The 27167-nt window shown below is 39.4% G+C and overlaps 1 protein-coding gene across 7 annotated transcripts in view; it reads left to right on the forward strand.

Moving 5' to 3' along the window:
• Nucleotides 1-27167, forward strand: part of CLASP1 (cytoplasmic linker associated protein 1) — a 180676-nt gene that overhangs the window by 124139 nt on the left and 29370 nt on the right. For 4 of the 7 annotated variants that reach the window (XM_034062675.1, XM_034062670.1, XM_034062671.1 and 1 more), the window contains 9 exons: nt 922-945; nt 1862-2106; nt 5648-5711; nt 5981-5983; nt 7330-7493; nt 8364-8442; nt 10743-10886; nt 22976-23119; nt 24371-24477. In XM_034062675.1, coding sequence (XP_033918566.1) covers nt 922-945; nt 1862-2106; nt 5648-5711; nt 5981-5983; nt 7330-7493; nt 8364-8442; nt 10743-10886; nt 22976-23119; nt 24371-24477 — 974 coding nt within the window. The remainder of the gene's footprint in view (nt 1-921; nt 946-1861; nt 2107-5647; nt 5712-5980; nt 5984-7329; nt 7494-8363; nt 8443-10742; nt 10887-22975; nt 23120-24370; nt 24478-27167) is intronic. The other 3 variants (XM_034062673.1, XM_034062674.1, XM_034062676.1) reach the window with 1 other exon arrangement.

Here is a 27167-nt window from a genome sequence, read left to right on the forward strand (position 1 = left end):
ATGCAACATGATCTTGTTGTTCCCTCCTTTCCCATCATCCTAATTTGCTCTTCTCACAACAGGCAATTTACAAATGCTCCTTAGGCTTCTTTTGAGAGAGTAATGTGATGCCAGCTCTTACCCAGCAGTCTTGTTTTCAGAGAAGTATTATTTTCTCTGTAGTAAGAAATGAAAATAACTTCTCCAGAGATGGCTTCAGCCAAATACTCAGTTTGAGCAGAAGGCAGTGGGTCATTTTGTGACCTCTGCTCTCCATGTACAGTTCCCACTGGATCCAGTCTGTCTCGAGAGCTGGATTTGGCATAAACCTGCAGTGTCTGTACTGGGAATCAGTGCTTGGATCTGTCAGAAGAGCTTAAAGGGTGATGGAAACTCTGCTATTAAGTAAAGTCTTTAAGCCAGGGGTGACAGCCAGTGTGTTGAAAGAAGCTGAGCTTCAAAAAAAAATGTGGTGTAAGAACTGCAGGTTGAAAGAGAACTTGGTCAAGTGAAGTTGATTAAATGTGGTGCACTGTAGATAGTGGTTTCTTCACATCAGAATTTCTTTCCAAGACTCTAAAAATCAAATGCTACTGATAATATATGGGGATATAAATCATACAAAAAACTCTGGTATCTCCCTGAGCAGCATTTCTAAAAGGTAAGCAGAGAGTTGCTGTATATAGATCTACCATCAAAAAGCCTATTAACATATAATCTCACTTCCAGGCTCCCTAATGGAAATTGTAGGCTATAAGGGTAAAGCAACAGTTTGGAGATAAACGCAGGCGTTATTATACCCACTTTTATTTTGCATATACTGTATTTTAATTTGCTAAGACACATTTGCTATACATTTTTGTTGCAAAAGCAAACCCTACATAAGCTTCTGACATAATTCTCTATGCTTTTTCCCACCCTTCAATATTTTCCTGCCTACAGCTGTTAGGAGACTCCAGGAGCAAGGTACTAGTGCTTTCTTGACTTTTTATTTCTACTTTCCGACTTGCCCCACCCTGTTGCTAACACCCATGATACTGCACTTGTGTTAATTTCCACACTTCAAACCTGCATTCGTAGTGGAAGCAGAACTCTGCTGGCTTCAGAAGTCCAAGAGCTGCAGGACTTCATGCTGGAAGGAATTCTGTAGCAAACTCTTTAGAATATAGACTCTCGTTTATCTGATATACATCAGTCTTGTTCTGTTAAGGCTCATTTAAGATTTTGTTTTGTAGTATAGCACACAATTTGTTTTGCTACTATAGTTATTTTAATATCTCTTCTGTAAGAATCGAGGTTGTCAAAGATGGTACCTAAGGGAATCAGGTGCTCTAATGCCAGGCTGTGGTAATGAGTGGGATTTGAGTACTCAGCTCCCATAGCAGCCTCTGGAAAAATCCTAGCCCAAACTAACAGAGAAATTGTCATCTCCTATATCCCAGTGCATTTCTAGAGCCACTTTATTATCAGTATCAAAGTGACTGTGCATGTCAGCACAGATTCTTTCATGTCTTTCTCCCTTTGTTTTTTTCTTGAAATAGAGTTTGTATCATCGTGGAATCTGTAACAATTGAACTGTTATTGACAATAAAACAACATATGATTACTGGTGGCTAATTTCACTGGGCATAAATATCTAGCTTTCATGCTGGGGAAGGCAAGCCCTGCTCCCCTTAGTCACTTAAATAGTCTCATTGAAATCAATGGGATCTGTCTTGCACTACTGTGAAAGGTAAGCAGGCAGTGCTTGGTGACGTCTGTAAAACATGTCACTATAGCAATAGCATTAGTCTTCATTTTAGTGATCATGGATAGAATGTTTTTCTTTTGGCACTGATGTAACTATATATTACTTACTAAGTCTGAATTTCCCCTTTTCCAGAAAAAGCAAGTGAGAAGAAGATATGAACCCTATGGGATGTACTCTGATGATGATGCTAACAGTGATGCATCAAGCGCTTGCTCAGAGCGCTCCTATGGTTCCAGGAATGGGGGCATTCCACACTACCTGCGGCAGACTGAAGATGTGGCTGAGGTTCTGAACCACTGTGCCAGCTCCAACTGGTCTGAAAGGAAAGAGGGGCTCATAGGTCTTCAGAACTTACTGAAAAGTCAGCGGACACTGAGGTAACCTTGATAGATTTTATAATTCAGCCATTCATGAAAGATGGCTATAGTCAGATGTCAGTAATATATACATGCCTTATGGGGACAGTATCATTCACAGCTATGAAGGCTTTGTCGCCACAGTTTGGGACTTCACTTTTGGAAAAAGTCCTGCTATGTCATCAGTATAATTTGTGTTAAATTTGTAGCAGTAATGTAGAAAGGACTCAGTTAAGCATGCTGTCTTCTTTTAGCCTTCCTCTGTTTAGTGAAGGCTTCCAGTGGTAGGTGCTTGTTGCAGCACAGTGGCATTTCCCACAATGATGGTATTGTAAAAGCAGTACCACCCTTTGAATGCATTTACATTAGTCTGAACCTTCAGTTTTTCTCCCAGCAATTCAGTTGGTGAGAAGAACACTCACCATGCTTATTATAAAATGTGTGTTTCAAAGCTGAGATTAGACAATGCTTATAGTGGGTATACTTTGACTCCTTATGAAGTCTGTCAGATGTAATGATAGAAATTACTTCTAATTCTTGAAAAATCTTAGATATTTGAGGCTTCTGTAAATGGTGTAGTTTGTAAAGAAAAGTTTCTTAGGACAGTGAAACAGGTGTACTCTGAAAATTTGCTTGTGGTAGGAGAGAGCCCTTTTTCCTTTGTTGAAAGCCACATAAACCCTTCCAACACCTTTGCATGTCACACATTACAGCAGATCTTAGAACTACCCAGTAGTCATATGGAAACTTTGTATGGCCACAGGTCACGTGACCTAAAGTCAGCTGGCTCTCAGGCCATATGTTTTTGCTGTTAGTTTATGGTGAAAGTGCTTGGAAACAAGTTGATTATCTTTTGACTCCTTTGAAAGTAACATTTACAAACAGCTCTGACACTATTTTCCTGTTATGAATATTATGTACTTAAATTATGACCAAGTTTGTAAGTGATGGTTGTATGGTTATAGATACCTACTTGGATTTACGCAATTCTTTCCGTTTTAAAAGGCCTTTATGCTGGCTGAAAATACTTGATAGCTCATGTCAGGCTGAAGGATATGTATGGAGAGTAGACCTGGAAAGGTTATTCTTTTGCTATCATAAAAATATTCTAGAACTTTACATTACGTGGTATAGTCCTTATGTGGGAAGTGCTGCAGGTTTTTATTATGGATAGTTTGACTCCCTACATCAGAGAAGCTTTTTGATGTTGTCTGTTTACAAGTCTTTTAAAGATGCTTCCTTCATGTGTGCTGCTTCTTCCCCCCCCCCCCCCCCCCCCCCCCCCTTTTTTTTTCTTTATTTTGATGAACTGTCTGGAGAAAGCTGGCACCTCATATGGTTGGGTGAGACTTTGATTTTGCCACAAACGTGTGTGAGGGTTTATTACAAAGGGTTTGAGTGCTGCTATTCCAAGAGAGGAAGTGCTGAGAAGTATGGGTTATGGGCTCTTTATCCAGATCTCTAGCTCTTAGCAGAAATGCTGGTAGAATTGTTTTCAACCCTGCTGGCTGCAGTGCTTAAACTATACTGCTGTCACTAGTCCCTCAAGCTTGCAAGTTTTCTTAGCTTTGATCCTGAATAGTTTATAAACCTGTTGCAGAAACTACACCTCTGCAGGGTTATTTTTTCATTTGGAACTGGTTTTAGTTCTCTAGATTACATTTCATTTTGGTTTGCCTTTGGTCTGCTTCCTCCTTGGTTCAGGGTTAATCTGGTGCCTGTTCTAATGCTTAGATTTTATCATCCTGTTTGTTCCCACGGCATCTTGCAGATCATCATCAAGGTCATTAGTCCAAGGGGCAAGTCTGTCTTTTAAATAAACCTGATATCTTCTGTTGTGGTATAACAAGTTTAATAAAAGGCAGAGATGGGGCTGGGTTTCCTTTAGTGCTCTGAACTGAAAGATGGTTGATCTTACATTAGCTGGGATTTGCATATCCAGAAAGATGGGCATGCAAAGTGGTGTGGTGCTTACCTATCCTTTTTGTTTCTTATAGTTTCATGTGGCCTAGTTCTCTTAAGTGCTCCCTATAAGGTCTTCTAAATAAAACAAGGCCAACAAGCCCCTTAAGGAAATGTTCTTCCACTTCCTGTTTCAGTTTAGTGCTTGCATTGTTAGCTTGGGTCCTTCAACTCTTAAAGAGAGACACACTTACACTTGCTCTATCATGTAACCTGTGGCCAGAAATAAAATCCATTAGCGTAATAACTAAGGGTTTGTTCAGAGAGCTGCAATCTGCAATTCAGGAGAGCATTGTTGTAATTTTGGCACTATGCAGTCTCACCCTGAATGAAGCTGACACCTTGCTGTGGTGTTGTTAAAAAGACTTTTTCCTCTACATCAAGCCATTTGGTTTGTGCCCTTATAAAATTTGGTTAGCTTTTAATGCATAAGGTTTTGTTTTTTTTTTTTTAATGTCCTGTATTACTTATAAACAAGTTAAGGTAAAAAAGCTGTAGACTAATAGCATATTCTGGTCTGTTATTTGAAGCTTATTTTGAGAGAGTGAGAGAGAGGTATATTGGTGGACTGTAGAACTAATGTCTTTCTGGAAAGAGAGTACGTGTAGTTAAGACCTGAATGGTGTGTTCTTTGAGCAATCCGTGTGCATTTCAGTAGTTGTTTCATAGTAATGGTGGAAAATACCTAATTGCATTCATAGTAAGCAGGAAATGTTACCTAACTGAGTTTGTGTGCACAGTAAACAAACAAAATTTCTGCATTCTTTGGCAGTTTGCCTTGCAGGAAAACTAAGACTTGTATTTTCAATACATTGTAAATAAGAGCTTTGGCATCAAACAGTTCTGCATTTGACTTAAACTCAGTATCTTACGAAAGGGACCCATACATCATTCTTCTTGCCCGTGGCATAAAAAGAGCATTACTGACACCTCATAATCTTACTAATAGGAACTTAGATTGTGCTTTGATTTAATTATCTTCTTACTAGGTTGCCCACTTGTTAAACTGTTTTATATTTCTATATATTTGTCTACTCCATGTACCTGCTGTCAGACTTCGGAGTCAGTTCTGGTATTTGTTAAAGTTGTGTGATTCTTCACTGGTTTTACTGAAGCAACTGAAAATTTAGACCAAAATATTTATGATTAGTATATACCCAAACAGCATGAAAGTTCTGATTTTACTTGAAAATTTTAATTCCCTGACACAAAAGAAGCTTGAGAAACCTTGGCTGCAAAAGACCCACGTTTCAGTGAGTCACTGACCTTGAAGAAAGGCAGAAAATAAATACTTCCCAATGTGCGTATTTCAAGTTGTATTCTGCAATCCAGAGGATAGGAATAGGTTGCAGTAGGAGAAAATACAAGTGTCTGGCTTATGATAAAAAAAAAATAAAGTATTCGATTTCTTAACATAAGACTGGTTATCCCAGTGGTTAAATTGGAATGCCACTTAAGGCTTTGCCTAGATACAGTTTTTTGGAAGTGTGACTTAAGTATCCTTTAAATAAAGAAGGTTAGATTTTTCAACTGTTACTATTTATTAATTTTTTTCTGCAACTAAAGCTTTAGCATTAATACTGTGTTCTATTTATTTCAGCCGAGTCGAGTTGAAAAGGCTATGTGAAATATTTACTCGCATGTTTGCTGACCCTCACAGCAAGGTAAGATCGCAAAGATTTGGCTTGTTCTCTTATGTTACCATGTGTGCACATTTGACACTGTTCCAAGAGGAATGGTCCATATTTCTATAACTGCTATCTGCTGGAGAAGAGGACATTTATAAGTCTCCTTAATTTTTATGTTTTACAATGAGGGGATGTGTCTCAGTCTCTCATGTTGCTAGGAACTGGTTACTCCTTGCTTCCGGAGGAGCAGCTCTCCCATGTCAGCTCCTGTAGTGAGAAGCTCAGTTTTACCTGTAGTTCTCTAGAGAGTGTCTTGGTGATACACACCAAGAATGAGGTCTGTGAAGGTAACGAACCGGAGTTCAGCATCATGATCACTGGGGTTTGTATATTGTGTATGCCTGGGAGCAGTATGGAATCTCACCAAGATACTGTTTCAGATCTCGTAATTAAAGTCCTTAATGTAGCTATTTTGCCTTCTTTATAGAACTGACCTTTGAAGTTAAAGGCCAATGCATAAACATACAAACATCTCTTAAAAAGCAGCAGGGTAGGGAATGGGGAGGTTAGGCCCACAGGCACATTTAGGCCCCGTGGAATTCTGTCAGCAGATAAGTGGGAGCAGGAAGAGTAGAAAAGGGAGTTTCATGCCCTTTCCTGGGGAGGTTTGCTGGTTGAAGGTAACCAGTAGTGGCTGAGTAAAAACATCTGCTGTTAGGTTAAATACAGTTTGAGAAAGTTGTATAAATATTTATATTTCAGACTTCTTGGTAAACCAGTTTTAGTAACCAGTTGTCAGGTAGAAATGCCATGGGCAGGCGCAGGTGCCTGTCACAAGAAGGTCTTGCTCCAGCTGTGCATTTTTGGCCATAGTTATAGTCCCATCAGCTGTCCCACAGGCCTTGCTGAGTGTGGCAGTTCCTACCTTGTAAGGTCTTAATGTTTTGGTTCTCAAAGGTTCAGTATGTGTTGTGGAAAGGGTGAAGGTGTAGATCTTTGCAAAATAGTTCCAATTCCTGTGTAAGGTGGGGGCTTATTACACACTGGACTCAAGTTATTTCCTTTGCAGTGATCTGTCACCTGCATTGCTTCTGTAGAATTATTGCTACAAACACATTAGTTGTGGTGTTGAACATACCCAGATTTTTACATATAAGCATATATAAACATGTTACTTTCATGACTGAGACTGGATCTGATACAAGGTATATAATGTTTTAAGTAACTCTGAGAAGAGATTCAAGAAAATGTAAACTTCCAGTGAATGCATCCTTTATCTGTTTGCAAACTGCATCTGGACAACTAGCCTTGATCACTATGTGTGCTAATGAGTGGTTTGTTTTGTTGCATGGCCTGCTTTGCCGTGGAATTCACAACAGAGAGTAAGTGTATTCTACCCCCTTCATTCATTTGTTTCATGTGGTATTTTAATATGACACGTTCTAGACGTGTCTTGTCTGATTTTTTTCTTTTTTTTCTTTTTTTTCTTTTTTTTTTCATTTCCCCCCACCCAGCCATATAGTCACTAAAATCATTCATTCATGGAACTGTCTTATAACAAAATCATCCTGAAACCCAGACTGTAATGCCCTCCCCTTGATTATTTTTATTTAAAGCACTGTGTTCCTTTTTGTGACACCTGTTTTGTTTATAGGTCTTTAGCATGTTTCTGGAAACCCTGGTTGATTTCATCATCATTCATAAAGATGACTTGCAGGATTGGCTTTTTGTTCTCCTGACACAGTTGCTAAAGAAGATGGGAGCAGATTTGCTGGGGTCTGTGCAGGCGAAAGTTCAAAAGGCTCTGGATGTCACCAGGTAGAGTATTAGATGGCAAATACTGCGGAGGTTTTTGCAGGATTACAGAAGAGCATCTGATGAACATTTTAGAAACACAGTAGTGCTGTATGTTTTGAGGGCTTAATCTTGATGAGTACCAGAATAAAGGAGAGCAAAGTTATGTCACAATATTTCAAGCATTGAATTAAAAAGACCTGTCTCTTTTCTAAATAGGTAACTGTAAAGCATAACATTTAAAATGTGTCACTGATTTTGTTAATTTGTTGGGGGGGGTTTATGTTCATGTGCTTAGATATCAATTTTGGTTTTGATTGATGGGGGAGAATATTTGCAGTATTCATATATACCAGAAAGTTCAGAGCATCTGTCATACTGTTCAAACAGCAAATAAGGGTAATGTCAGGATAAGACTTTGAATGCTACTGCAATGTGCACACCAATTCTGTAGTCAGTGACCTTTCTAAAGATGTCCAGCACAGGACATTGTTACAGTAAAGTTCAGCTAATCCACGGGAAAATATGATAGAGTAGGGAAATAGAGGAGAGAAATCAAAATAAGGTATCAACTCTGAGGACAGAATAAACACCAGGCTGCTACTAGAGATAAGGGAACAAAGCACAACCTGAAATGAAGATGGAATGGACAGATGTGCCAAAAGCTGAGTAAGTGTACAGAGGGTAGATAAAGTAACAGTGTATGAAGGTATTTATTTAGCAGTCTTCTCCAGTGTTTAGTCACCTAATCCTTAGACTTGGAGTTTCTCTGGTTGATAGAAAGTTAAAGAGAAAATTATTAAAGGTGTTGAAATCTGTTGTGTAAGCTTTAACATATAGTTTAGTCCTGAAAATTTATGTTGCATTACATTTTTGCCTTTTTTTCTTTGACAGGGATTCTTTTCCATTTGATCAACAATTTAACATTTTGATGAGATTTATTGTAGATCAGACCCAAACACCAAACCTGAAGGTCAGTATCAAAAGCCTCTTCAATAAAGCATCAAGAAGGTTGTCTAAGCTTGCCATGTTAGGCGTATCATAAAGCATAGAACTCATGTTAAGATGACTAATTGTAAGTACCTGCATGATACAGAAGTTATATTGGTACTTAACTCCTCCATTTTAATAAATCTAAGTATCTTTAAAGTAGGACCCTGTAAGAGCTGGGCTTTCAGCACACTGGGACATATTTGAGTTTGGATGCAGAAAATTCCTCTTTATCCTGGTCTTGGTGGGAATAAAACCTGGCTGTGCAGGACAGAAGGACCAGTTTGTCTGAATGGCTGGACCCTAGGCACACCTTAACAAGTGCTTGATGCACAGATTAGGCATAACACTTGCGGGGTTTGGAGGAAAACAGCATCAGAGCTTTCTGTTACTGAATCCTTCCAAAGGGATATTGTTTTGCAGACTGTTTTTCAGGAGGTTGCTGTGTTAAGACTATAAGAAGACTATAAACTCTAGAAATAATACACACATTTATCTTCCAAAGACAGAAATGTACAGGATACCAAATGACTACTGTTCTTTAATCTCTGAAATTTTGAATCTTTTGGGACTCTGACAGTTATTTGGTTATGACCAAAAGCTATGGTTTGACATCTGGAACAGTAATCACTGGTGAAAACAGTATGGTAGGGTACTGATTTATTGACACAAACACACAAGTAGACATACGTATTTCAAGCCAGTTCTTGTATACCATTCCAGGCTCTAACTACACAGAATTTTATCCCATGTAGAAAATTGCTTTTCATTTTTGAAGCACATGACACAAAGACATGTCACAGGGAATTACAGACCAGTCAGTCTCACCTTTGTGCCTGGCAAAATCTGGGAGCAGATTCTCTTGGAAGGCATGCTAGGTCACATGAAAAACAACAAGGTGCTTGGTGACAGCCAGCATGGCTTCACTAGGGGAAAATCCTTCCTGATCAATTTGGTGGCTTTCTATGATGGGGCTACAAAAGTGATGGACAGGGGTGGAGCAATTGACATCATCTACCTGGACTTGTACAAAGCGTTCGACACTGTCCCACATGACATCCTTGTCTCTAAATTGGAGTGTCATCAATTTGATAGGTGGACCACTCAGTGGATAAAGAACTGGCTGGATGGTCACACTCAAAGAGTTGTGGTCAACGGTTCAATGTCTGTCTGGAGATCAGTAACAAGTGGTGTCCCTCAGGGATGGGTGTTGGGACCGGTCTTGTTTAATATCTTTCTCGCTGACATGCACAATGGAATTGAGTGTGCCCTCAGCAAGTTTGCCGATGACACCAAGCTGTGTGGTTCTGTTGATACGCTAGAGGGAAGGAATGCCATCCAGAGGGACCTTGACTCACTTGTGAGGTGGGCTGATGCCAACCTCATGAAGTTTAACCATGACAAGTGCAAGGTCCTACACCTGGGTCGGAGCAATCCCAGGCACAGCTACAGGTTGGGCAAAAAGGAAATTCATGGTGGTCCTGCGGAGAAGGACTTGGGGGTGTTGGTCAATGAGAAAATGAACATGAGCCAGCTTCAGTGTGCACTCACAGCCCAGAAAGCCAACCGTATCCTGGACTGCATCAAAAGGAACGTGACCAGCAGGTCAAAGGAGGTGATCCTGCCCCTCTACTCTGCTCTCGTGAGACCTCACCTGGAGTATTGTGTGCAGTTCTGGTGTCCTCAACATAGAAAGGACATGGTACTGTTAGAACAAGTCCAGAGGAGGGCCACAAGGATGATCAGGGGACTGGAGCACCTCCCATATGAAGACAGGCTGAGAAAGTTGGAGCTGTTCAGCCTGGAGAAGAGAAGGCTGTGTGGAGACCTCCTAGCAGCCTTCCAGTATCTGAAGGGGGCCTACAGGGATGCTGGGGATAGACTCTTCATTAGGGACTGTAGTGATAGGACAAGGGGTAATGGGTTGAAACTTAAACAGCGTAGGTTTAGAGTGGATATAAGGAAGAAATTCTTTACTGTTAGGGTGGTGAGGTACTGGAATGGGTTGCCCAGGGAGGTAGTGAATGCTCCATCCTTGGCAGTGTTCAAGACCAGGTTGGATGAAGCCTTGGGTGATATTGTTTAGTGTGAGGTGTCCCTGCCCATGGCAGGGGGGTTGGAACTAGATGATCTTGAGGTCCTTTCCAATCCTAACTATTCTATGATACTTTGATTTTTTCCTCATGCCATAAGTCTTGTCAATCTGTAGTAGTATGTGTTTGTTGTGGGATAAATCCATCTTTGCCAGCTTCTGAGCCTAACAAATCCCTTTTCACTTCTCAGGTGAAAGTTGCTATCCTGAAGTATATTGAGTCCTTGGCAAGACAGATGGATCCAACAGACTTTGTGAACTCTAGTGAGACAAGACTTGCTGTATCTAGAATTATAACTTGGACAACAGAACCAAAGAGCTCAGATGTGAGAAAGGTAAGCCAGGGTGATGAAGTATTCACAGTAATTATTGTTATTCAAAGAAAAAGAAAAAGTAGGAAAAAGAAAAGGAAAATAAAAAATCACAATAAAAATTGGTCATAAATGTAATGAAAAATTCAGTTACTAGATTATGTTCTTAAGAAATTGATTTTACATACCTTACTGTCCAGAACAAATTGCCAGTTTGCCAAAACACATTTCTGAACATGACTTTGTATATTTTTTTCTAGTAGGTACTTAGTTGTGTGACTTTACTAATACTGTGCAAAAAGAGGTAACAGTTTGAAAATTTACTTTTTCTTGAGCAGTCTGGAAATATCTCTAGGTTTTTGTTTATTTAGGTGAAGGCTCTGTGCTTTGTAGACTGAATGAAATCTAGCACAACTTCTGTGTTATTATATTCTTGAAAGAAAGTAAACAAATCAGTAAGCTGCCAGGGACTCTCAGCTCTTTTCTTTTAAGAGCTGTGTGTTTTATCTCAACCTGGAAAAAATTGACACATTTAGGTCAGGCCTGGGTTATACAGTTATGTTGTTCTTTATCTTGCTGTAGATGCAAGTGTCAGGCAAGCTAAAATGGACCAGATGGTGATACTCATCTTTCCCAAGAGAAAAGTGAGACTTAGTTTTATGTACCTGGCATCTGTAACACAATTTAAAACCTCCTTCTCAGCCCAGATGTAGAAGTAGATTCTGGTAAGAGTTAAAGGCTTTGAAATGTGTTTGGATTAAAACAAACAAAACCAAAACAAAACCCAATCAAAACAAAAAACCCAAACAAACAAACAAAAAACCCAACCAACAACCCGACCAAAAACATCCCACCCAAAATAACCTAAACAAACATTTAAGCATTTCAGAATGTAAAAATTGTCTGCATTTTTTTCACTCTACATGCACTTAAAATGTTGAATTAATGGTAGAATGACAGATTATTTTATGACTTGGGAAATAAATTTATTTTTAGTGATTATTTGATTTCTGATGAAAAGATTGTTAGGGATCAAAGGTGCTGCAACTGCAGCATTATCTGATAGCTGACACAGAGCTTCAAAGAAGCTTTTTGAGTTTGTGCTGCTTTCTCACATACAGCTGATTGATTCTAGAGAAAAATACCTCATGCTCTTCTATGAAGATTTTCTGCAGGGATTATTCACGCCAGTGTGACTGAAATTTGCTTCTGTGAGATAGTCAGCCTCAGAAAAAGAAAGGTTACTTTAAATCCTGGACTTAGATCTGGAATATGCCTTTCCGTTTTGATGCCCCCATGAACAAAGCCAGATAGAATGAAACAGGCGAAGAAGCCGCTTCTCTATTACAGTTAAGTAAACCTCAAGCAGTTTACTGTGCTCATGGTATGCAAGAGGGAGTTGTAATTAATTTAAGTAGAATTATGCATTGATAAGCAAAATCTCTGCCTATTGCTCAGCAGAATAAATCTTCCACCATTAGGGGTCATCATTGCTGCATACAAAATTGAGCGCAGAGTATCTACAGAGCTGAAAAAATTGGCTGTCACTGTGGGATGTGGGGAGCACGTGTCACAGCAGGGTGTCCATCCTTCTATCTCTTTCAAAGACTTGCAGAACTCTGGCAAAACTTCCACCAAACTCTACCTGACTTGAGCAGTACCCATGCAAGTGCCTTGGGCTGACAAGAGGTTACTGTATCTAAATTCTACTTATTGAGCCTGCATGGGACTTGGATTTGCCTTTGATGCCTGTAGCTTTCAAGTAAATTATTACAGTTGAGCCAACTTAGGTTACTGAAAGTGAATGCCCAGGTTATCCTTATTTTATCAAGCTGTTGCTGTACTATGGTTTTATTAAGAACATAGTACAAACCACAGGCTTTAGAAGAAACACTTCAGAAAAGGATTTATAAGCAATCATTGGCCATTATCTCTGCCAGGACTTTAGTTAACAGACTAATAAATTCTTTATGTACTAGCAAACTGGATTATCAAGGGCCAACTGAGGCAGGTGAAATCTTCTGAAGAATGCAATTGAAAGATTAGCCTCCTTTTTTGGAGACTGTATGTAATTTGGAATAAAGTACCTTTTTAATAGTGTGTTTCATTTAAGCATCAAAAGATTCTGCTCTCATGGAAGGTATTATGGCAGTGTTCAAGATCTGTGATTTTTCTAAGAGCAAAGCAGACCATGCATTGTAAATGTTGTCACAACCTAAAAGTGGAGATGGCAGTTGGGGTTACAGGGAAGAGGGAGAAGAATCAGTTCTGTCTTCACATGATCAAAATACTACAACAGGTGTAAAACAAGGTAATTTTTCAGTAGAATCTGGATCTGAGACCACCAGTGCAATCACCTCAGCTCCTGAAAGCTGACAAAAGCACATTTATTTTTTTTTTTGGTACGGAGGAATCATTGCAGGTGTAGTCTTGCCCATATATACTTCTCCAGATGGCATGGTGCAGCAATGATGCTGGTACTCAACTACTTGCATACTCAACTACTTGCAGAGACGGACTCTTTCCCCCAAGAAATGTAGTCCTGCAGCTAATGTGGTTCTCACCCAGCTTTGAGTTACTGAATGCTACATTAAAGGTATATAGCGTATAAAGCATACATTAAAGGTAGCATTCAGTAACTCATTTAATGTAAGTAGCATCTGTGTGTGTGATGGTCATGCTGTTCTGTCTGTATTTTACCTTCGAGGCGATGCAGGCAAATCAAGCTTTCTCATGCTGATAGTGAAGTATGTAAATGACCTCTGTCAGTGGGGAAAGCATGTGGCTGCTACATAGGAATTAATCAGTCTGATCCTATGGTAGCAATCAAGAGAAATATTCAAGAAATTGATTATATTTTCAGTCAATAGCAAAATTATCTTTTTGTTCAGTACTACTATTCACTATGTGTGACAGTCATGAAGGGCCCAGACCCATAGGGTTAAGAAACTGGAGACAAATAGAACAAAAAGTGGCATTTAGTCCCAGAACTTTTTTTCAAGCTGAATGATACAGCTTTACTAATAAAGCTTGCATATACTTTTGATGGGTACTTAAGCACATTTAACATGGCACCTAACTTGATCATGGCTTATAGCTACCGAAGTCAGAAAGAGATTTAGTCAAAGGAAATGTTGTTGTGCATAGAACAGTTTATGTTATTCTATAGAATGGTATCTGTAGCTAAACATAAGGTCTCTTATTGCAAAAACATGACATACTTTGAGGAACACGCAGTTAATGTTACAGTGTGTCGCTGACAAAATGAGATTCCCTCTCAAGGCAGAAACCATTTAAGCTTCCCATAGTAGTCATGAACTATGTACGGTCAAAATTATTGTCAAGCTTTATATTTAAAATAACTTGATCTGCAGGGTGTTGTGGGTAAATATTTGTCCTGTTTTAAAGACTGTTAATACTTACTGGGTGTTTACCCTGCATGCAAATGAAGATTTACTTCCTGCAAACAGTGCTAGAAGAAAGATGAAAGACATTTGTCCTATATACTGAACAAAAGCAATAGGGTAGGCACATGTCACAGCACTGCATGGTGACCTGGGTGGGACATAGTGCCCAGTGCAAGGAGAGCACCTGGTAGTAATTTCCACACATATGAATGGCTCGATGCTTTTTGCCCAAGCAGAACATATCAATGGGGAGGGCACAAATCAGGATTTCATATAACTGAGTTCTAATTTTGAGTGCACTAGCATCTAACTTTGTGCAGTGTACTCAGGTTTTCTCTGCCTTTGTTTATTTCTCTCTGTAACAGTGTATTCCGTATAATTTTTCCCTAGAAAATGGTTGATTTGATGAAATTATTTTACAAAAGCCAGTTAATTACTGAAAAGTAATTCAGTGGCAATGCAAATACTGTGATGACTGGCCTGAAGACAGTAGGTCAGTAACTTCACCATGCCATCACTAACATTGCCAACAAAATTATTGTGCAATCCTTACGTAGGTAAAGTGCTTATTGAATCTGGATGACAGACTTGGGCTCTGTGTGGGAAGATACTTAGATCTTGGAAAAGAGCCATCAGCCTGAGAATGGAAATTAGAATGAGGCTTCTGATTTGGCTCTGGTCAAAGCCTCCTGTCCAAGGCTCAGGTGAATGGAAACTTTTATTAGACATGAGTACTCAGCATTTGAGGGGGTGGAATCATCTGTAAGGGCACGCAGGATCTTCACATTTAAGAGCAGCTTGTACAAGCTGAAGGGGAACAAGGCCTCCTGAGCTGAAGGGCCAGTGACATTGCCTGTTATCCTGTTAATCAGCCAAGCCCTAATCTTAACGATAAATAACAAGATCTGTAATGCCTGATTGTCATCGGGACTGCTAATCTCAGGGAAGAAGAAATTTTTCCTTTGTGCCAGATATCCTGACTGTCTTCTCTGTCAATGAAATATTCCTACAGTATTCTCTTACAAACCACATTATGGGTAGCCTTGTGTCATGCGTACATTATGTTCTGCCTTCCGCTTATGTAACTGGGAAAACTTTTTCTTTCAACTGTCCCACTCATTACTGAATTTGGTCAAGCTGCCCTTGAGTACAGACAGTGGATGGGACTTGATAAGAAACTAGAACCATTGCAATGAATCAAAAAGCCCAGGAGAGTGCTTATGTTGCTGTCATTTGCATTAAGTTCCCCTCAGATTTCCTAGGGCTAGGGTCCTTTCTGGACTGCCACCACTGGTTTGCAGGTGAAGTCTAGTGGTATCCAAATCAAAAAAGTTTGAGATCAGATTTTTTTCTTAAAACTGATTGAGAAACTGATTCTGAGTTACACCAGAAGATGAAGAAAAAAGAGATGAGAAAGCTGAAGGTCAGCAATTCTTCATGTGCTCTAACAGCCAACTAGGATGTGTTTGCTACTTTAACTAGTAGTCCTAGATGACATTTATTGAGGAGTATTGATGATGTCACTTTTATAAGGAAATTGGATCTATCAATAAAGCCCAGAGCAAGTTTGAGTAAAATACTGCTGTAATGTCTGTAGGGAGGAGCAGTGATAGACAGGAAAACAAACACTTCAGAAGAAATTAAATTGGGCTCCTTTGCAGTGTGATGCCATGCGACCTCTCAAATCTCTCCTGGAGTTTCAATTTCCTGTCTAGCATGAGGCTGATTTGAGCAACTCTGGGACAGACGCTTTGCTGTAAAAGCACTCCCAAACGCCCTTAGTGAGCTGAATGGCATTGCTCATCTTCACTGGTGTTGGACAATAAACACTGTTGCTCACAGCCTGTTGCAGTAGCAGTGGCAAAGAGGATGTTTGCAGAAATGCTTTTGAATGGCAAATTGTTTTAATCTTCCCCAGCTGCAGGCCTTTGCCTTTCTGGTTCAGAGGTTTCTCTAGCACTCTTGCAATATTCCTGCAGCAGATTTGTGCCTTGTGGACTCCATGAAGAGCTAAGCTACCAGAGAACCAGGCCTTAGGATTTCAATTTTAGGCTTATGGTATCTTAAATAACACTATGTCTTGTATGTCCTTGTATGAGGTCAGCCTTTTAGCCAAAGAATATTCTTAAATAAGTCAAACTCAGACATGGTTTTAGGAAAAATAAGGTAACAGATCAGAAATGGCATCTGGTGCACTTCACTGTTCACTTGATGTAATTCTCTTAGAACAAAAAGGATCTCTGTGTCCTAGCTGTGTTTCCAAAATAGTAGACATAATTTTGTTTGTTTTGAATTTGATGCTACAGAGCTATGAGAGCCTGAATGTTTTTAGTATATTCAGTGTGAGGAAATGGCTTTTACCCAACGTTAGCACGTAGAAAATCATCATGGTGCTGGGCTAGATTTCCTTAAAATGAATCTTTGCTTTACACAGCCTTTTAGTATTCTTTACATTGAAAACAGTTTGTAATATAAGCACATTTTTTCGGTTTACTTGAAATGATAAAAGCTAATGCAATATAATATAAGAAATTGCTCCACAGAATGTGTATACTCATATTATGTGACTGTGTGTAATATGTTTTGTGTACATGCCATTTGTATGCATACACCACTACAGAAATGATGTATCTATCAAGATTAGAGGTAATATTTACATAATGCATTGTGGAGCCATCCAGTAAATAGACTGTAGGCTGTTTTCTATGGACTATGATGGGTAAGTCTGCCGTACTTTAACATTTTGAAACTCCAGATTAAAGTGCATGTTTTCATTACAAACAATCTTACTTCAGTAGCTTTTCTTCCCTCTTAGCTTATATGTTGGAACCTCACCCTTAGAATTCAGACTTTTATTATGCTAGGTTTATAATGAAAGTTTCTGAGTTGTTAATGGAATGTAACCTTTTTTCTAGTACTTAAACCTGCTTTTGCAACAAACGCTGTTTTGTAAGGAGCAAAGTTTCTTAGCCTTCATCAGCTTGACTTCTGGGGTAACATCTATCTCTCCAGAACATTTTTCCTGTGATTTTTGTGCCCAGGTCACAAAATAACAGGATGCATAAGGAATCATAATCCATTATAGAACAGTGATCTGAATATGTGATGAATCAGTGCTGAATATTTTTGCTGGCACTTGTTTGAGATGCCTTCGACCCATGTAATGAAACCATTCATGACTTGTAAAAACCTTTCATGATGTATTAAGTGTGTGCTGTATAAAACACAATAGCAATGTGGATTTAATCTGTATGTGAATTCTGTATTTAAATTTGTTAAACAAATTCTTCCTTTTCAGGATGTGGATGCAAACAGCATATTCTGATAGAAGTCTTTGGGGAAAACTGTGTTTAAAAACTGCTCAAGCTAACATGCTTGGATTACGTATGAACTGATGAAGCCACTATGCTTCATATTACTGTATCAGTATTTGGATGTCCATACTCATCTGATTCTAGACCTGAAAAGGGAACAAGCAGGAGGTTTGGTTTGGTAGATAGTTTGTTGTCTTAGTTATGTTAGACAGCTAACATTTAATTGTCTGCTGGAAAGTACACTTAAATAACACTTTAGAGCCTGTGAATACTCTAAGTAGCTGTGAATTAACTTGCTTAACATCAGCTACGCTCATTGGAAAATTAAAGCATTGCCTTATGCCAGTGTGTGTTAATACAAGCTGCCTAATGTGTCAATGCTGCGTCATGATCTCAGTGGATCTATATTTCATTTGCAGTTTAGTATAATTCTAGGTGACATGAAAGAGCAAACTTAAGTTGTTACACATTTTTTCCTTAGACTGGAAAGTGAAATGAATGATACATACTGAATAAGGTTGGAACTAGATGATCTTAAGGTCCTTTCCAACCCTAACTGTTCTATGATTCTATGATTATGGCAGCCTCCTAGTATGTAAAGGGGGCCTACAAGAAAGATGTAGAGGTACATTTTACAAGGGCATGTAGGGATAGGACAAGGGGGAATGGCTTTAAACTGGAAGAGGAGAGGACCTAGATTAGTTATTAGAAAGAAGTTCTTTACTGTGAAGGTGGTGAGGCACTGGCACAGGTTGCCCAGAGAAGCTGTGGCTGCCCCATCCCTGGCAGTGTTCAAGGCAAGATTGGACGGGACTTTGAGCAACCTGGCCTAGTGGAAGGTGTCCCTGCCCATGGCAGGGGCCTTGAAACTAGATGATCTTCAAGGCTCCTTCCAACCCAAACTATTCTAGCATTCTATGAAAAGTGAGTAGAGGTTAGCATGGATCTTCCCTAGACTGATCACGTGATAAAAGGCATTTGTTGACACTATTGGTCTATCAGACTGATGCCCGAACTAGAGTCAGGAGCTTGCAAGTTCTTAACTGCTTATTCTCTGAACTTAGATGTGTGCAAGGATAGGTGCAGGTAGATGCAAGCACCTATTCCCCTACTCTACTCCTGGCTGGCCAGATGCAAGTGCCATATCAGTCCAGCACAGCCTAGGCTCTACACTTTAGCAGAGGTTTTCAAGTGGTTATGGAGGCCATCAGGAGATTGCCAAAGCAAAGCTTTGGTATGAGAACCAAGGGATGACCTAGAAGCCTAAGAGTTGCAGTTGAATTTAATTTTGAGCCAGTGCTGCCCTCTGCTGAAAGGAATACTCTTTTGGTTAAATCAAGTACTGATGCTTTTTGTTACTTGAAATTAAGCAAGGAACTGATTTAAACCTCTTCTCCAAAAATATAGCATGTGTACTGTTTAGATGATTTAGTTGAAATCCGTGCTTTCTCTAAATACCAACTTTCCTGTTTGTCAAACCCAGACCATGCATAGTTGGGTGGGTGACGATTTGCCAGCTAGGACAACTACAGCTTCCTCAGGGCCCGGTGAAGGAAACTTGGAAGAGAAATGTAAACAGGTAGACTAAAAACCGTGTGCACTAATCACACTAATCATGTTTGCAGTCTCAACTCAACTGTCTAGTGTAAAGAGACCTTGACTGGGAGCCTGAAAACAGCGTGTCTGTCTGTGAGGTTAATGTTTGCTTTGGTGTGCTTTTCTGTTAATTCTCTTGTAGTCCCTCATAAGCAACCAGGGTGTGAGATCGTCTTGTTTTATGGGACTGCCAGTGTTGTGGAGTCCATTGCCAATGTTTGAGTAACTTGAAAACTGCTTTCACATAGCTCAGGCAACTAGCTGCTTTTTCTGCTTGGTCTGTTGGAGCAGCAACAGCAGCAATTAAGGCACTTGTATTACGCTTAGGTCACTGATCGCATTTCCTTTCTAAAACCAGTGGATTTTTCCAGTTAGCCTTGATCTTTTTGCTTAATGAGCCCAAACAATTTCAAAGAGACTTTACTATAATTCAGTCAAGTTGCAGAGGTTACAGGTTTTGATAAATCTGTCCGAAGCCCTCTGTCTAGCTAAAGCCCAAACCTGCAAGTTGCTAAAGTATTTGTGTCCCTTTAACAACTGGCACTGTTGGACAGCATGAATTGCATTAACCTAAGTGTGAAGCTTCTGGAGCTGCTACCAGCTTGTGAAACCTGATTCCTCACTGCATTGGTATAAGGAAAATAATAAGTTACATAAGTGATCCTTTGCAAATGATTTAAGAACCTGACGTGAAGCCAGACCCCCTTACTAGCATAGTCAGGCTCTGAAGTCACTAGAGTTTATCTAGCTCAAGCCAGCAGAGAACTGCTTCATTAAGATTAGATAATCTATAGTGTCTACATTATATGTCACTGAAAAGAGATTGATTAGGGTTCCACACTAATGGTACAGGGACACAAAGACAAAGGAAAATTCAGCTTTTACTTCTCCTTCAACTGTGTATCATCAAGCACGAGTGTTGCATGGAGAATGTTTGTACATTGTGTACAGAAATAAGTTTGGGAGGTTTTTTTGCTTGTTTTACATGTATCTACTCCAGTAATGTAGTGAAACAAGAGCCAAGATTTTCAGAAATGGCCAGTGATCTGCAAATATGAATATGTCCTCTGGTTTGTCACAAGCTGAAAATCCACAGATTTAAAATGCTTTGACTAGATAAATGTGTATGAGGTAAATGAAATTTAGAGGATTATCAAGTGTGTCCCCATCTAACTGTTAAGATGGGTGTAGAAATGCTGCTTCTGATGCTCTTCATTTCTGAAATAAAGCTAACTGTATTAAAACTGGAAGTATTGCAAGAGTGAAACTTGGAGCATGTTGTAGGTGTGATTTCAAGGTATGCCTTCCACCTTTTGAGGTCAGTAACACTGTTCCTGATTTTATGGTAGCAGGGCCCAAGACCTTTGTGTGTTAAATCTTAAGTAGGAGCTTTCATATAATAGCTTTTGCCTTGACTGTTTTTTTTAAATAGATCTCAGTCATCCAACTGCAGTTCTAGATTTATTTTAGGCAAAAGCCATTTTTTCATTCTATTTCCTTAGAAGGTCTTCAAGAATGACCTTACTTCTAGCCCCTCAGTGGGAGATACATAGTCTGTAAAACTCTTTCCCACCTCCATGTACCTTGAGCAGCTTCTGACTTACCAGTTGATATGTCCAGGCATTTTCTCTGAGCAGTCTCTCAACCTGGAAATCTTGTTGATCAACCTTCCTGTTTTATTTTGGTTTTTAGCTCAATTAATGAGATCTTTTTGTTCTGACACAGAAGATCTGCATGTCCACTTCCTAACCATCCCAGGATACGCATGCCATTCACAAACAGGAATGTACTTTGGCATGACTTTGCATTCAGTCACTTTGCATTCAGTTCAACATGCTGATTGTTGTTCTGAGATCTTGTTTGCAGTAATATTTTTATTACAGAAGATACTATGCTGGTGAAAACTTTAAAGTTCTTGGATCAAAATGGACAGAAATACACAGGATATATGGATACCAGGCAGGCTTCATGGCAGAGTTGTCCAAAACTTCAGGTCAGAGGAGGGTAGAGTATGAGTTAAGAAAGCCACGGGGAAAAATGTCTTCCCACTTCTTTCTTGCTTACATCTTTAGTGTGAAGTGAATAATGACATACCATGTTTCTATTCAAGTCAGTAGGAGTTTTGACAGGAGGCAACATGATCCATCTGGAATGAGGAGTCTAAGGACCTGTTATTTGCTGCAGTCCTTGGAAGCCCATTGAGTGTTTTGTGCCTCAGTTCTTTGTTGGCCATATGAAAAGGATGTTATTTACCAAACTTTTATAGATGGAAAATGTTTTCTTATACAAAGCTGTGTTACTGCAAGTTGGGGCTGATAGCAAAGTAACAGTGTAGCTTGAATTGCAATTTGCACACTGAAACAATGAGGTACTTCGATTCCTCTTCACTGTGAAAGGATTTTTGTGTACCCAAGTTCATCATCTGCTGAAACATTGCACTTCCCAGGGAATTACAAATACACTTAATTATTGCAACTTTGCAAACACAAAATTCCTTCTTTGGATCGATTAGAACAGTGACTGTACAGTTATTGCCATAGCAGTGAATTATATTTTTATCCTTTTTCATTTTTAGGAAGTTTTAGGAAGTTTTCATAGAGGTCAGACACAAGTGTCTGCTTCTCCTAAGCCTGTATGTAAGCTATTTCAAAATAAGAGCACTTATAGCTTTGCTTCTTACTTTGTGATTTAAGCCACTATTTGGTATCCAGGTATGTATTCTGGAGGTTGATGTGTCAATGGCTACACCCCTGTTGGAGAAGGTGGTGCTGCAGACCATCAAAGGTCATTTATCACTGCTTCATCTTTATTGTTCTTTTAATCAATGTGTATATTTTTGTATATTTTCAAGGCAAAGCCAGGGAAAAATAAACAGAATTGGTGCAATCCACATGCATTGTGTGCTGCTCGGGAAGCCTAGTTAGGAACATGTAATATTGATTACTCTTGCAGATCTGCACTTTGATGTATTCTGCTTCCATTCCAATTTTATTCCATTGTCTTAGTTCAGCATATGCAGAGCTGGATGTTTGCTAATAGAGTCAGTGGAGACCCTGTTATGGGAGCTGTTCTATCCAGGTGAATAGGGCAAACCCTGTCCAGTGAATTTAATGGTAACATTCTCAATTATTTCAGTGGTACCCTGGTTTTACTTATTAAATTTGGGAATTCTGGTGGGGTTTAGCCTGTCCATGGATGAGAGAATGACGATTCTCACCATCCCAGTAGATCTTCCACTTCCAATGGAGTCTTCTGTTGCTGAAACAGCCACAATGGTAAGGCTTGCGAGGGGAAGTGAGAAAACAGAAGGAGGGATTGTCTGTCTGATGAAACTAACTCGTCAGATCCTTAGGAGAAGTAGTGATTGGGTGTGAAGAAAATTAGGCCCGTTAACACTTAAAATAGAAAGCATGTGAACCATAGATTGCAGTCCTAGTTTCTTCATGCTTCTGGGTTTGTTTTCTGTAAATGTTTTCAGTAACTTGTTCAATTGAAATGTATGCTGGATAGGACAGTGGTAGAGATTTTCTAACTAGCTGTGAATAGCTGTACAATTCACACCTGAGAAGTTAAGGATATGAATGCAAAAGTATATTGTAAGCTCTAAGAACTAAAAAGTTAACTGTAGCACTTAGCAATTCATTATGACACAATAAGGAACATGTCATAAATTGGTCTAGTATGGGAGTAATCTGTTTGGCTGAAACACACATTGTTTATCATCAGATCGCTACCAACAGAGTGCCTAGTCTTTTCAAAGAATAAAAACTGATGGCCTTTTCTTTCTTCTTTTCAGGCAGCACAAATAGTCCTGATTTCTCTATTTGAATTGAACACTCCTGAGTTTACCATGTTACTTGGTGCCTTGCCAAAAACATTCCAGGATGGTGCTACCAAGCTCCTGCACAACCACCTCAAGAACTCGAGTAACACCAGTGTGGTGAGAAGCCCTTGTCCTTGCAAACAGCAGAGCCTCAAAGACAGCAGCGCATCGATAAGCTGTTTCAGATGTTCAGTAGCATGAATTATCTGTAACTTTCTTGAAGCAATATAGCAATAGAGGCTTCTATTTGATGTTGCTTTTATGGGAACCATTAAAACAAAACATTCAGTTATTTTTAAATTTATTATAGCCATAAGCAGTACAGACTGAGGGGGAGAGGGGGAATAATAAAATTTGTGCTTTGAAAATCCTGCCAGTAACAACCTTTTGGCTTAAAACAGAAATCCTGATACCGTACATTTTCTGCACCTACCACTACTATTGAAATCAGTTATATTGTCTTCTTGGAAGCTCACAGGATCTACAAGGTCTCCACAGTCTACACCTAGAGGGGAGACCTACAAGATCTGCTCAGTCTAAACCTATTACATTATGCTTTGGTTTTACATGAAGCTCTTGCATATTTTTATTTCTCTGAAGCAATATGTTAGTAGAGGATTTAAGCATGTTTCTAAACCTCTTTTCCCCCCAGAACAGCAAGGATTAGGGTATTTTTTTGCCTTTTTTAATGTGAAAATCTTGTGAAACTTGCTGAAATTTGAATCTTCCTGTCTTTGCGCTTCTATAGGGCCAAGTATACCCTTTGTCTACGCTAGAACTGCAACATTAGGCTTCCAGGCAAATTAATTAGATTCTCTAGTACCTTTGACTTCGTGTGATCAGAGTCATAATTGGGAGCAATTTCAACTCACTTTAGTGTGGTACAAATGGTTGTGGACGCCAGTGGAAAATTAAGTTAGATTGCTTGCTTATGGTCTTAACAAGCACAATCAGAATGCTTTAGACAATGCAGAAAACAGCTGCATAATTAAATTGCTAAATTGCCAGGATAATGTTTTGCATACTTTGGAGCCTGGCAAATAGTATCTGAGAAGCTGGGTAGCCTGGTGGATTGATAAGCCATTTATCTAGTAATATTTGCAGGCTGTGTGTGTTGCATAGTTAAAATTGCACGTCCTTCGGACTGTAGGAAAGTGCACATGCATTATTTAATCTCAGAGCAGTACCTTCAAGAACATACTAATGACTACATGAACCATGGGTACAGATTTTTAGGTCAAGAGCCAGAACCAAAACTGCACTAAGTTTGTCTAGCACAAACAAAGGCAATATTTGGACCTGCTGTTGTGTACTCCTGCCTGTGCATTGCAACATGTTGCTAATCCCTGTCTTCTGCTTCTGTGCCAGGGTTCACCCAGCAATACCCTTGGTCGGACCCCTTCCCGGCACTCCAGCAGCAGAACCAGCCCCTTAACTTCACCTACCAACTGTTCCCATGGTGGGCTGTCTCCAAGGTAATGTGGCAGGCTAATTAAACCACTTAAAAAAAAAAAAAAATTAAAGGATTTCAACACTGCGTGTGCATTTGCAGAATATGACTCACTTTGAAAGCAAAAACAAGACCAAAAGTTTACAGTAGCTATCTCCAAAGAAACAGGGTTGGAACATTATAATACATGGTTGGTGAGAGACTTCAGTGTTTCAGTCCTCATGTCATCTCTGTAATCTTAATGTCTTTTCTTACAGTACTAATTTTCTTTCATAACTAGGCCTTCTCCAGAACTACATTTCTGGGTTCAATAAAGGTATTACAAAATGGCAGTATTAGACATGAGGTCTTGTTGGGATTGCAAATAACATGAAGTATATGATGACTTTCATGTCAAGGGTTTCAGACTGTCTGTATTTTAGGTGTGCCCTTGTGCTCAGTAATTCATCTGACTGTAGTACAGTGCTTGTGCTGTTGAGAGAAGTACTGACTTTCTAGTTCCCCTTTTATGCTTTGTGATAATGCAGAGCAAGCAGAGGTGGTGACTGTGTTTTAATGCTGAGTACCTCTCAAATCACTCTCCGGGATGCTTACCAGAAGAATAGTGGCCTGATCCTTCAGGCAGCAGGTCTATTACAACCAGGTGTTTTGCTGAAGATGCAGGTGCTACCCTAGAATATATTGGTCCACTACAAAACCTTTTATTTTGCAAACATGGACACTTGGATATGGGAACTGTTCATGTTCCACACCATGAAAACTTAGAGCAGTGGAGATAGGAATTTAAACAGTGTGCTCTGGTGCTATAGAAATCTTCGAGGAAGTATTAGGTTGATATTTAGAGAAGCTTTGATTTATGCTGGGAAAGTTTAAAAGCTGCTACTCCTGCCTGCCTGTCCTCTCCATGGGAGGTTGTCTTCCTTTATCATGGAAGAAATGGAAATATGTTGGGTGAGGACCGTAGTTTGTAGTCCAGTGTAGTAATTTACACTGAAATTTAACCCTATCATGATGTGCTAACCAATGTCTGAAGGGATACTTAGACATGTGAGTTCCCATGTGTCATAAAAAATATAGGCTTTTAGCCTTTCATAAGGAGTTAAACTAATTCCAGCAGCATATGAGGAACACATGAGGTTTCCTGAGAAAATTCGAGATATCTAAATACATCTTTGAGAACCCTAAATCTGCTGTAATCCAAAACTAGACTGGGTGGTTGCAAGCCAAGGTCAAGTTGCCTATTATGAGGGTTTTTTAAACAAAGGTTTAATTAAGAAATTAAGTGGTAGAGTTTCAGATGAATGGTTCCAACTATGTTGCTTCCTTTTTGACTAGTCTGAGCATTGTTGCCCTGCTGATTTGTCATGGGAAATTATAAACTGAGATATATCTCCATGTGGTTACGTTGTGGCTTTGTTTGCCACATTTGCATGTGGCACTTATTTTATAAATTCATGACCTTTTACCATGCTTTTTGGGGTTTTCCATTGGGATATGACAGTGTTTTGCCACTTCACTCACTGCTTTTCAATTTGTCTTTGCATTCTTTTCACCTCTTGATGTCAGGATGCATGTATCAAATTCTTGATTACAGTTTTCAGCTGATGCTTAATACTGTGTTGCTGTTGTTTTCTAGCGTTTTGGGCTTAGGAGCTGGAGGGTTTTATCCCATGTGATATTCTCAAGGAATAGTTAGAAAGGGCATGTAATTCCAGAGCATTCTGCCATTGAGTTGTCAAGACCAAAATTGCCTTTGGTGCGGTGGGCCAGGAATTTCCTTTAGGAAACAGTCATTCATTCCTTCAGTTTTCTATGAAGCTCTTGGAGATGTTGATCCAAAAATTTAAGTGTCATTTCAAGAAGGTTGTCCTTCTTCCTTGCTGGATTTAGTTATTCAAGGATGGTGAGTCAAAGTTAATCTTCAATGACAGATGAAGGTGGGAGCTGCTGTAAAAGCCCTTTAAAATAAACGGGAGAAGTTCTACTAAATTTTTTATGAGTGACCTCTGAGCAGCAGCATTAGCTACTAATTTTTACTGTTTGTAGAAAAGTTGGTGGCAAGTACTGCAAATCTGTGGCAGTGGCTTCTGATGCTCTGCTGGACTGCATCCTTCTTGAAAGTGTCTTGTGTAGAACTTTGAGCATGGTTCAGACTTGGAGAACAAGGGAATTTAGTTCTGTTTCTGGAGAGTACATGTGGCCATCCTTCTTTCAAACAAAAAGCTTCAGAAGATGTGCTAACAGACTGCAGGAAGGAGGGTACACTGCAGTACCCTATCTGCAGTCTACCTGCAGGGAGTAGACTGCAATACTATTGCAGTTGTTAGTATAGATGCTTGCATGTCATGTTTCCATTACAAATGCTTGTCGTTTGCTATTCATCAGTGGTGTAAAATGTCACTTTTCTCTCTACAAACCTGGAAAATGAGCACATTCAAGTCAGTCTGAAAGCAGCATAAAAGGATCAAGATTCCCACAGTTTCTATGTGTAGCCCTTCTCTGAAACAAGGCTTGGCTTTACATTTTTGTGGGGTCCATTGTCAGTGGGTTGTACCACGATTGTGTATGCCCATTTCTTCCTAGGGTGCTCCATGTACAGGCCCTGCTTACCTTGTCCGTGCCTATGTCTTTTACAGCAGCCTGAATGCAGCCAGTTAAGAGATTATCTCCAGTTCTTAATGCCAATTTTGAAGATTATACTCTACCTTTTTTTCT

This window comes from Melopsittacus undulatus, chromosome 4 (assembly GCF_012275295.1).
Source record: "Melopsittacus undulatus isolate bMelUnd1 chromosome 4, bMelUnd1.mat.Z, whole genome shotgun sequence".
NCBI lineage: Eukaryota > Metazoa > Chordata > Aves > Psittaciformes > Psittaculidae > Melopsittacus > Melopsittacus undulatus.